Genomic DNA, 12,803 nt, shown 5'->3' on the forward strand with positions numbered 1-12,803 from the left:
ATCAGTGCTTCTGAAACAGAGAATGAGAACTCCTTGGCTCTGTTACCACCCAGGTATGAACTGCAGCCCAACAAGTTAAGGAAGCCTGAAGACAAACTAAACAGAAGCACAGCTTTGTCTGAATGCTTCCACTGGAGTCTCTAGCTTTTTTAACCCATTAAAGAAAGGCAGCTATTAATAAATCATTAATGATAGCTACACACTTGTTCATTCAGCAAGTAACAGGTGTCTTAGTGGAGGTGGTTGGAAATCACAGTGAACATACATGCTGAGAAGTATCTGATCAGCTAGAGCTGAAGTAGATCAAGAAGTGGTTCCTAGCAAAATGTAAAGCAAAAATACAAATGCAACCATGCCAAATTTTAAACAGCTCACCAGTCAAGACAATGCTTACTTGTATTTATCGATGGTTCTACAACCTGAAAAGGAAAAAACCAATTATTTTAGTAACTTTCATTAGTCTGTAGGCTACAAATATAGTTAAGTTACTCAGTTATGTTTACATACATTCATTGCACAAGAATCTGTATTTCTTGAAGCCATAGCTGCAGCCTGGTTATTGCCATGCTTGGGACTACAATAGCCACTGTCACTGTCAATGTCTGCTTCACTTGCACCCTGTTCACTGGAGGACTCTGCAGCAGGGTGAGAAGTTCTCCTGCGCCTGCCTTTTGACTTCCAAAGCATCGTGGAGGCACTCTCAGAAAGTGACTTATTGGCTATATCTGAAGGAAAGTCTTCAAGAAACAATAAAAATAAAATTACTTGTGCAGGAATTGATAAGAGACATGAAAAAGCTACGCATCATAAAAACATTTAAAAAGCCAGTCTTTGCATTAAACCAGCACTGAATTTAAATTATGTCTAGGTCCAACTGTTATTAATAAGCAACTCCTTCAAGAGTTGGCAAAGCCTCTGCAGGAGTACCATATCACTGCAACATTATAAGGTGACATACTGAGTTGGTATCTGCAACCATCAGCACCTTTTCTTCATTATCCTTTTGAGCCACAAAGACTTCTCTTAAAAGCTGCATCTAAATCAGGTCCACCCTCTTTTAGAAAAGATGACAACTGACATGTAGTTCTAGTTATTTCATACACACAGAACTTAAGAAACAAATTACCTGTTTGCTGTGATGCATCAACCAACAAAACAATCTTTGATCTGTTCTCAGGACCTGATGAACTGGTCTCCTTTTGAGTGGCGACATTTTTCACTGGAGGACGTTTATTTTTTATGTGCATCTGTAACTGCTGTTGCTGTTTTCAAACATTGCCACACACACAAAAAAAGTTGATTAAAAAAAAATGAGATACATGCTTCCTGTGCAAAGACATTTTCTTTATACAGTTCTACTTATCCTATTCAAAACCAGACTTACTTTTTGAACAACTGGTCCCCTGTTACTGCTTCTGCTCCGCTGAGTGGACAATGGGAAGACCTGGCCTGACGGGCTGGGACGCTCAGTGCATTCTGCAGTAACTGTACTTACAGCATTTGCTGTTTGAAAGGGTGCAGGATAGGGGGTAGGAAAAGGATGATAGAAACCCATGACCTGAGCACATGGTGCTGGCATCAGCTGATAGTAAGTATATTCTGTAGAAACAGGTGGCTGTGCAGGTATTATAGGATAAGCAAGGTATGGTCCTGCAGGATTTGGGCTGGGTTGCTGCCATCTGATGTCATTGTTATATAATGGAAACTGTCTATAAAAAAAGCAAAAAGGAAAGAAATTGCTCAGTAAGTCTTCCCTCTCTCAAATAAAATTCAGACCTTTATTACCCCTTCAAAAACAACAGTTCTATTATAATAAGTTCCTAAACTCAACTAGTTTTTTAAACTAGTTTTTTAACTATATACGTGAAGAAAACTGATATACCTACACTCAGTACTGAATCAGCTGCATACTGTTTCACCATGGCAGGACCCAAGCTGGACACCCAAAGCCTTGCTTCATTCAGAGAAGCATCAGAGATTCTGACAAAAAACTTCCTGACTGCCCTGGAAGATCCAAGAGCACAGCAGATACCTTTGGGAAGGATTTGCACCAGACCTCCACAGCCAGGAAAAAGGCAATAAAGAATATGAATGGAGAAACGCAGAGGGAAGAAAACAAATAAAAAGACTGGGGACAGAGAAACTTCATCCTCACACATGACGGGTCAGAAGATTAAATATGGCCAACAAAAAACCTGAATATACAGCGCATAATCACTGACTCCTCTGAAGCCTACTACAAGCTCCAACTAATTTAAAAACAGATCATCTGATCTTCATCCACGAAGACCACAACCACTTATTACCTGTTGGATTGATTTTCCTGTACAAATGGATAGCAAGTGATCAGGTAGCTAGGGATTGGAGTTGGTTCCATGCCATTAATTCCTCCACTGTCGTTAGGAAGCGCCATTGGAATCATTAGTGTTTCTGGACCCTTCTTCTGAGGAATAAATGGTTCTACTTCAGCTGACAGCTTGACATTCTTAAGAGAAAAGAAAGAATGTCTTCATTAATTACAATCATAAATTGCTCGGGAAAATTTAGATTCATAAAGTTGCATGCAAAGTACCACGAACAGCAGGCAAATGGATGACAAGGCTACAGGATTTCTGCAGTAAACCAAGAGAAGTGGAAAACAGTTGGCAAGTGCTTATTGCATCCTTCCAATCAATGCAGGGTGTAATACAGATCACCAACATTTAGCATTTGTGTTAACCTTTACAAGTGCAATACAAACACTAATTAATTTAAAAGGGACTGAAGTTCAGATCTTGCAGAGGATATATGAGTCTGAGCACAGAACAAAACCAAATTAGCACTGTATGTGGAGCACAGTTGCGTAGGCTTTCAGAAGTGAAACCAGCATATGGAAGATGTAGTAATGCCTGGCCTGCTCTACAAAATTGACCGTGTTTCTAGGCAATTATAAAAAAGACTTTTCAGCACTAACCCATAGTTTTACTGCTAAGAGATGATGCACCACAGAAGAACCCTCCCCACACATTCTATCTGCACTATTTTAACATACTTTCAACTGTTAAGATTATGATTAAATGTTGTCATGAAGAAGGTATTACAGACGGCTTAGAAATAAGTTTTAAACTGTATGTTGGAACAAAAGTATCTCCCCCAATCCTGAAGAGATCCTTAGTTTAAGAGGGTTGGTTTTGCTCACATTTTTGGTTTTGTACAACATAGCTGCATCTTACACATAAATAACGAAAGATGCTCTATTCAATAAGACAATTGCACATCCAAAGCCCCCTCAAATTCTATATTCCATTATAATGTACATTCAGATGAAAATAATCTTTTTTTTAAATGAAGATTTTAGCTTAATTATACGTGTCTCACACGTATAATTACCCCTCATGGAATACCAAATCCTAAGAAGATTCTTTCTAAAGCAGACAACGACTCCAGACCTTTTTCCTTCCATATGCCTAAGACATAATCTCAAAGGTAACACATAACCTGTATGACTGCATGCTCTTACTGTAGAAAAAGGAAATCCTAAAGGTTTACTGAGGACAGTCTTCTATCCTTGCTACTACCTCCAGAACATCCACATGAGCCGAAACAGTTAAATGGGAGCTCTGGAAGTATGGCAAGTAGTCCCACACCTACTGCACGCTTCTTAGTCCATGCCTTTGCTCTGTGTCACATCCACAATCCATCCAGAGACTGCCTTCCCATCCAATATCTGAATCTCCAAGTCCCCGAAACTTATTCTACTTAAATAAGATCCCATACTGGTTTAGCAGCATGGGAGTGGAAGAGGTGGGAAGGGCAAGTCCAAACATCTTTTTGAAAATACAGTTGTCCCAGTGAGAAAAGTATTTCTTTCAAACTAACATGACATACTGTTCTTGGCAGAAAAATATTTTTTAATGACTGTTCTGAAAATGCTTATGGCTGTAATGTGGATATATATATACAGAGATGGAATATAATATATGGAAGGATGTCCCATCCCTGGAAGCGTTCAAGGCCCACCTGGATGGGGCTTTGAGCAACCTGGTGTAATGGAAAGTGTGCCTGCCCATGGCAGGGGTTTGGAACCAAATGATTTTTAAGGTCCCTTCCAATGCAGGGCAATCTGATTCTATAAGCACAGACACAGAAGTATCACTACTGCTGTACAACAGGTCTGCATTACAGCTGAACAATCACCTTAATATCAATTAAATGCATTTCTTTATCATTAGTAGAGGGTCAACATTCCTTTCTTCTACAGTAACGCTTCTCCAGTTCCTGAAGTTCCATTCAGAGGAATAGCTGTGGAGCAGCTGCAGCACCAAACTTGTGCAACACAAATCAAACAACAGGCTCTACCCAGAGCTTCCTCTCTGGCCTTGGGCACATCCCTCATATGCCTCGTGACTGGTCTACCCCTCTGCAAAGCTCCAAAGCACCCTCCTCAACACAAGAGAAAGACTTTTCCTAAAATTTTTTTTTTAAATGTTTATGTACCATGATCACATAATAACTAACAGAAATACCAACGCTGAAATCCCTCCCTGAAAGCTAAGAGGATTTTTTCCATGCTATTTCAAGACTGTCAGGCAAAAATATTTGCTTAAGAATAGATTCAGTTATGGGCTGGCCTACAAAACTATATCAGAGATTACTCTGGCTTGGAAGAAACACACAAGGATTATTAAGTCCAACTCTTTAGTGAACGGCCCATATGGGGATTGAACCCACAACCTCAGAGCCAGTAGCACCCTGCTCCAACCAACTGAGCAACCTAAACATTAAAGGAGCACACCAAAGGTGCTTCATCCACAGAACACACAAGAGTAAAACGAGGATGAGTGCTTTAGAAACGTGGTATTCCTAAGGAAACACTGAAAACTGTCAAACAACTGTTCCTAACCCGCTGCTCACTATCCTATCACAACACGTCAAGTGAACTTCAGCCAACACATTAATAATAAACTCTAGTACTGGCTCAGAAAAGAGTCAAAACATTCTATTTGTCATTCACATTGGGACCAGATTTCCCGTTTTAAAGATCTTTCCTGTCTGGTTGTCTGCTCTTTCCTTCATTTGGGAGATTGATGTGAAAATACAAGAATCATTCTTTATTGACAAGTCTCTTGCAGAATGGTCTCACTACAGTGATTTTTGTGATATTGTACTACATCACTCATTATTAGAATTATGAGTGAATAGTCTTTCACATCAGATATTAAGAACAACTTTAACTGATCAAAGCAGAAAGCAAGTGAGTGATTCCCACCTGCAAGGTGGGAACAGCAAAATATTTCCTGTCAATTCCCAAAGATAATCCCTACCTTATTTTTACATCCAAGGTGGATTGGATAAAATTTGATTTATTTCAATCCGTCCAGCAAAAAAAAAGGGTATGTTGGGGTGTTTGGTTTTTTAAAATTTATTAAAAAACCTCCATAAGACGCAAAACTCTTATCACGTAATTTTATGATTTTAGGAAAATAACTCACATTATTCTGCTTGATTTTGTTAGGTTCAAACAATTCAGAGATGCCCAAACTAGAAAGACAACTTTGATTCTTCCTTTCCTGTTGCCCAGTCTCTTACACAGGTTATGATTACTATTGCTATGACAGAGCAATTGCCTGATATATTTAATTATCATTTTCTGTACAGCTCATAACAAGCTCAGCTTACCTTTAATAGTAAAATAAAGGTACAGCATATCCTGTAATCATAAACACATATGGGTGTATTTTAAAGTTAGTTCTTTTTTTTGCTTGCAGAACTTAGGGAGTGTCTGTTATTTAAAGGAATCAAAACTGCATTTCACATACCTTTTACATGCATTATACCTTAAACATTTTTCTTGTGCAGTTTAGTCTGCACCTACAGGTTTGGTTGGTTTATGACGGTTGGGTTTTATTTAATCCTTTCAAGAAACTTGTTTCGGCAAAGATTTTAGGGTAAACCTCTGTTTTCAGATTTTGCATGTTGTTCTGTGATGCACACACACATATATATGCCAACTCATCAAAACAGAAACTGAGAACTTAACCTCAGCACAGGTTTCAAAATCATTCTGTAAGCACAACACATCCAATCCTTAGCACAACTTACACATTTCATTAGAAAACAAGGCCCCATTTCCACTTTGGGATAGAAAACAGAAAAACAGTTCAAGTGTATTACCAACTAAACTAAATTAACTTCAACATATTGCTTCCTTAGAGCATTTTACCAGTCTTTCAAAAATACTTCAAGAGTTCTGTGTTACATAGGATGTGTCATCAGATAAGGGCAGTAAGCTTAACCAAACTTAAAGCAAAAAGGGGAAACAAATGTACTAAGTCAGGTCAGACTGCTTACTAAACCAAAACACAAACAGAATTAACTCTCCAGGGTGATTCTCCAGACATCTCAGCATATTTCACAGATGGCTAGTGGTTTCACTGGACAAGTGAGGGAAACAAAAGAGCAACACTAAGTAATTTGTCCAAAGTTATCTTAGGAGATCTTTTTAGGACTATAGATTTCTCAGCTAGGAGGAAATGTTGGTAAAGACAGACAGCAAAGTACCTCCTCTTTTTGATAAATGGCCTTGATCCTTCATAGTGTAAGGAGAGAAAGTGAAACCAAAAAAAAAAAAAAAAAAGAACCATCCATCAATTTAGGATCAAGGAAAGGTGCTGCTAATTTCTCACTGCACTGGACAAGCAGAAGGTATCTCCTACCAAAACTTGTTATTTCTTCTAACAGGAAAGGCTCTTCTGGTGAGCTACAGAAACAATAATGCCAAATAAGCAGTTTGTTGGTGGTGGGTTTGGTTTTTTAAATACTGATGTGCTTAAGACTCAGTGGAAAATGCAAGCAATAACAAACGAAGTGAACTCCAGAACACAAGACAAGCTCCTTTTTGTTTCAGAAGCAAACAACAAAGTGCATAAAACAAAGTGCATGCAAATCTATGTGAACACAATTCCTCAGAGATTTCACCCACACAGTACAAATGGAGTGCCAAGCACATACGAACAGCACAAACAGGACTGATCATGCCACTGGTTTGTAACCACAGACAAGAAAGATTTGTCAAACACAGAAGGGTTTGGGGGAAGGCTGCTACACTTTCCCTAATCCTTACAACAGAGCACTTGTGATACAAGCTTATGCTTTAACTGCCCTCACAGTATTGAGATTCATTCTAGTCCACATCCTCTAAAATAAATTAGCACCTTGCCACTGCCATCAGTAAATGCAGGGTCAGACCTCAATACAAAATACTAAGTGGTTTGATCAGGCAATCTAAAAGCAAACACTGAAAATACTGCAAGACTGAACTTAGTTTTGAGCGCAACTTTTTCATGTTTGTCCAACCTTTCATATCACAAAGCCAAACAAAACTTTATTGAAATCAACCTTTGATAACCAAACTCAATTCTAAATATAAATTTAAGTCATGCTGAAACATCAGATTTTCAATCAGCTGCCTATTAACAGAAGCATGCCCCTTCAAAAGAAACCAAGATCTAGACAGAAGTCTCTTTTGTGGATATCCCTAGTTTCAATTTACAAAATGTTTTGCAGTAGCTCATTACATATTTCAGTCCAACAATTACAAGTCTTTCAAGACAGCATATATACTGAAGAGCTCCTTTGTTTCTTATATAAAAGCTACTGTAGTCATCAACAGCTGCAAAGACAGAAGATGACACAAGCAGGAACAGACTGGTAAACTTTGTCCTATAGTTATAGCACTGTACATTTAATCTTAGAAAACTTTTTGTTCATTGTAGCTTAATGTCATTCAGCATTTTCCATTAAATAGGATCTCTGTCATCCTGCTCTCAGAGGAGAATGCTTAGATATCAATCTCACCATTTACAGGGTGAGAAAATAGACACAGATGCCACATCTCAGAGGGCTATAATAAAATCAGCTGTTTTACTGTCTCAAAGTCTGGAAACAAGAAGTCTCATCCCAAACATAAAACAAAAATATAGCTCAAACTTTTGGGGTTTTTTTAAGAAAAACAATCCTGTTTCTGAATTCTGGATTTCATCATTTAAACACTATGTTAGTAGTAAGGCAAGTCACAGTTCATCTATTTTAAGATAAACTTTACAAATATGGAAGTCATTGTTTCTATAATTAGTTGCTTCTAAGTGGCAGATACCTCGGGAATGGTAAATATGCAGTCCAACTGGAAACACCAGCAGCAGGCCATTTAACGAAGCACAAAATTTAATCCTCCCTATTTACATTTCACATAGTATTTTCAACACAGCACTTAAAGCAAATACACTATGAAGTGAGTCTTTCCCTTCTCCCTCAGCTCATAAAAAGGGAATCATGCATAATTCTCTTCCCTTTCATAGGATTAAATATCATGATCAGAACATAACAAAGCTAAATATCTAACATTTTTACCTATATATAGAAAACAAGCAAGTGGCACAATGTGACAAGCTGGCATGTTTAAACTCAAGGCCAGAATATTCTAAGAAAAAAAGGGGAGGAAAATACAACTTAATACTTACCCTTACACAAAGCTTGTCCAAAGGTAAAAAAGCTACCAAAAGGAACCTCTTCACTTACCTACGCTACGGCATTTAACAGTACAAACTCCTAAACTCATGCTATCCATATGAAGTAGTAATACTTTAATGCTTTGTAGAAAGTGTACTAAAAGGATTAATCCAAAGTATTTATGCAAATCAGTTTCCTGATCTCCACAAACTAGTCAAGGATAAATAATCTTGTGCTCAAACAGTTAAGATGTTCATGGAATCACACCAATAACATTTAAATTCACCAGAGAAGATATTCTAAAACAACACAATACAAAACTCTCACAAAATCCAAACTGTTTTGCCCTTGCAAGGTTCAAGAGAAAGCAATGTGCAAACAGTACAGGAAATCAGACATTTTCCAGTTTGCCTCATTGAAAAACCTGCCATGGGTAAGAAACACCGAAGGAAAATGGATAGGATAAAGACCACAAAACATTGATCTAGATCTACTTCTATGGCAACCATATTATCAAGCCACCTGTTGAATGGTCAAGAATAGCAGAGGCAAGCAGAACAGGCTGTCTTTAAGCAATACTAAAAGAAAACACAGGTCACTGATTTTGCAACTTCACCTGGTTTCTCAACTGTACTAAAGGAATCAAATGTCTTAATCACAGGGCAAGACACAAGTATAAGACTGAGAAAAATCAAAGCACAGCAGTACCTTTGAAAGAGGAAGTTGTTTCTCTTTAGTTTTCTACCATATTCTGCTTAGACAGAAAGAGCGTCAGAGGTCATCTGCTGAGTTTTGTCTCTTCTAGGAAAATAACCTACACTTAACTGCTGAAACCCATATGCTTTTTAATGGGAACAGTTTTGTTCTGGTGTAGACAGAAGTAAACTTACCCACTACAAAAATCACAACTACTCCTATCATAAAATAATTGTTTATAAGCAGCTTTATTCTGTTTTCATCTATGTCAGCTGCCAAAATACCATAGAACATATTAAACAAGTAAAACCATACCAGAATTTAGGTAACAGATCTTAAAGGCAATCCAAAAGCAACATGTCCAAATGATCTTGTGAAATGAAATCTCATACTGATTCACTAAGCCAACACCACTGTTTACCCATCAAAAGCAATTGTGATCTTCCTTTACTCTTGAAATACCACGCTAACACAGTACAGTAGTCCTAGCTGCTCATGCTCTAATGCCACAGTAGTTACTGTACTGTGCCCGAGAGAGCATTCTGAGGGAAAGGAAGGAGAAAATGAGTACTGCTAACACACATTTGCAAGCTTTACTATTCATTTATCAGATGTCACGCAGTACAGGTACAGAAATGAGCCCAAATAAAGGAAAAATGAAATGGCTCCCAAAACTGATGCAACCTTACCAAACACGCTGGTAACAATGATTACATTCAATTCTTACAGCACAAAAGGTTCAAACCCAAAGCATCTAGGAGTCTCCTAATCAAGATGCTACTGCATAATGAGAAGACAAAAGCAATAAGATTGTTGAATCATTTTAGAAACTCATCAGGTATTAATTATTTGTCTGCCTAGAAGCCTTACTAGTGGATAAGGAACCAACAGGACCAGATATGCTACAAACAGAATAAACAAGATGATTCCTGCTTCAGAGCTTAACTAAACCTCCAAGCTGAAATACTGCACTTAGTTAAGACAATCACTCAGAGTCAATATTTTATACTGTAAATAACACAACAACTCTGTGTTTTCACGAACTATTTTGACAAATGAAAAGAGAATGGTTTGATAAGGACATGCGTGTGAACCTCCAGTACTGAAGAGCTCAAGCAACAAGGATAAATATTTCACATGTGTACAGCAGTACTAATTACAGTTGAAACAAAGTGGGGAAAAAAAAAAACAACCCACACCAAAATTCAAGATTTTAAAGCAAAAAGTTCTACATATTGGACTAACATAAACTTCACAGAATCAGATCCGTTTTTCTACGTGAAGGCAAATAAAAAGCATGAAAAAAAAAATTTAAAATCATTATCACACCAGAAAGCCCAGGGAGAAAGCCACAGTGGGAGCCATACTGTAATAAGACAAACTGTTCACCAACTTCCTTAGACATATGTACAGAATGAAAAGCAGTGTCTCTTTAGACACTGCTTTTATTAGTCATTATCTACTTTGCTACAGGAACCTGTGTTAATTTAGTTCTTAACCCTACTATTAGAACCCCCGGAGACACCAAAGCTGAAAACTAGGAAACAAAGAGCTGTAAATCACCAATTTTCAGCAAAATTCTGCTGAAACAGAAGCTCAGAAGTAATACCAGGCAGCTACAGATGACATCATTCATTTCAGATACGTCATTTAGAACTACGTCCCGATGATGAAATATTTTATTGCACATATGTAACAAACCATACAAATTCTTAAGTCCCTGCTGATATTTCTTCATACCTATAATTTAAAAGGTCTTAAGAAAAATGCAAACTGATTACCTCGCACAGGCAAGTTTAATATGGAAGAAAAAAATACAGCGACCTGTAGAATTAGCGAGCTACACCCACGCAGCTACGAGGAGACCATCAGCTATGTCCTGTCACTGAAAACTTCAACCCGACCCTGACGTTTACAGGATTTCAACAAGAGTGACACCTCAATTGTGTTACTAAGTTCTCAAAGAAACCTGCTTCTTTCTCAAGAAACCCAGTCTCTATTAATGACCAGGCAGGTTTAAACTAAATGTCACTAACTGCAAGGCTTCCCTAAGCTTGAAACAAAGCCTAAAGGAATAGACAGGAGAACAGAAGCGAGTTTTGAACTCCCTTGGAATTCCCAGGGGAGCCGCTCCCGGGTTCCCGGCTCCCCCGGACAGCCGGGCCGGGCGCGGCCTGACGCTTCCCGCCCGGGGAGGGAACGGCGCCGGCGAACACACGCCGAGCTCCCGCTTCCAGCCGGGAGAACGCCCTGTCTGCACCTCCCGAGGGCAGCTCTCCGCCGGGGCGGGGCGGCAGCCCCTCACGGCCGGTCCCGGCGCCCCTCACGGCCGGTCCCGGCGCCCCCCGCCCCACAGGCCGCGAGCCGCGCCCCGCCCTGCCGTGCCGTGCCCTGCCCGCCGCTCGGCCGCTGCCGACGGCCCTGCCAGGGCTGACACGGCCGGGCCCGCTCCGCTCCGCACCCTCACCGCCGCGCCGCCGCCCCTCCCGCCGCGGCTGCTCGCGGTCCCGTCGCACCTTGTCCGCTTTGTCCATGGCTCCAGCTGCGCCGGGCGGCGGCTCTAATGAGGGCGGCGGAAGGCCCGGGCCGCCTCCCCCATGGCGCTGCTCCCCCGCCGCGCTCCGCACACGCCCGGAGCGGCGCCGGCCCCGCTCGCGGTTATCACGGGAACCGGGACCGGCTACGCCACGGCCGGGGCGGGACGGGCGGCGGGGAGGGACCAGCTGGGACGGAAGCCGGGCGGGCTCGGGCCGGGAACGCCTTCGCTCCCCCCCCTCGGTGGGCGTTCCCCTGTCGTGTTCCGGCCGCCCGAAAAGCAGCGGGGCCGTGACCCGAGCGCTGCGGGAACCCGCGGGAGCAGCGCGGAGAGCGTTGTTCCCCCGCCCGGGGCCGTTCCGCCCGCGGCGAGCGAGGGCGGCAGGCGCGCTGCGGGCCCGTCTGCTCGGGGGCGGCGCCGAGGGAGGCTCAGGCCGACGGTGTCCTTGAAATTATCTGGAACACCGAAGGAAAAAAAAAACCCAAACCTGCGATTTATTTAGAGACAGAAATCTAAAAATGTCGCACCAGTGTCTGGAGTGCAAGGCCGAGCTGTGGAGCGCGTCCCCTGCGTGCAGGACCGCGGTGCCAGCAAAGCGGGGAGATTGTGAGACGGGGGGTTTGGCAGAGCTTGTGTGACGTTCCTTTATTTTGCTGCCCCGGTTTTAACATGTGGTTCATTATGAGTAACGCCAGCGAAATCCATGAGACCGTCTTCACCCCGAGCCTGGAGAATGGGAAACGCGTGTAGGAGCCAGTGCTGCATAACAACACATGATCCCGTACGTGCGTTCTGCAGGGGATGTCCCCGCATTTCATTACGCTAATAGGTCTGCTGCCTTGGGTTTAATGGAAATGAGGCATAATTTATTTACAACTTGGTTGATTCACGGCAAGGGGAAAAGAAAGCAGAACTAGACTAAGTGCCTTTGTGAAAGAAATATGCAAAGGATATCCCAGAATAGACACTTGAGCACTTCCAGGTGAAATACATTATAAATGTATTATGTATTAATACAAGAATCAGGTTTCTGCTTGGCAGAGGTTGTTTTGAAGAATAAATGGCTTGCTTTTTAAAGAAACAA

General features: G+C 41.1%; 1 protein-coding gene across 2 annotated transcripts in view; it reads right to left on the reverse strand.

The window, feature by feature from the left end:
- The window catches only part of SECISBP2L (SECIS binding protein 2 like), a 28,798-nt gene extending 16,384 nt beyond the window's left edge, over positions 1 to 12,414 (reverse strand). Inside the window, exons 1-6 of one of the 2 annotated variants that reach the window (XM_032123397.1) lie at positions 12,247 to 12,414; positions 2,307 to 2,485; positions 1,385 to 1,709; positions 1,127 to 1,262; positions 508 to 737; positions 395 to 419 (exon numbers count right to left, since the gene is read on the reverse strand). In XM_032123397.1, coding sequence (XP_031979288.1) covers positions 395 to 419; positions 508 to 737; positions 1,127 to 1,262; positions 1,385 to 1,709; positions 2,307 to 2,485; positions 12,247 to 12,399 — 1,048 coding nt within the window. In that variant the 5' untranslated portion in view covers positions 12,400 to 12,414. Of the gene's footprint in view, positions 1 to 394; positions 420 to 507; positions 738 to 1,126; positions 1,263 to 1,384; positions 1,710 to 2,306; positions 2,486 to 11,699; positions 11,901 to 12,246 lie in introns of those variants that run through there. The other variant, XM_032123398.1, reaches the window with a different exon arrangement.
- Between the last annotated feature and the right edge of the window lie 389 nt (positions 12,415 to 12,803).

This window comes from Corvus moneduloides, chromosome 13 (assembly GCF_009650955.1).
Source record: "Corvus moneduloides isolate bCorMon1 chromosome 13, bCorMon1.pri, whole genome shotgun sequence".
Classification (NCBI taxonomy): Eukaryota; Metazoa; Chordata; class Aves; order Passeriformes; family Corvidae; genus Corvus; species Corvus moneduloides.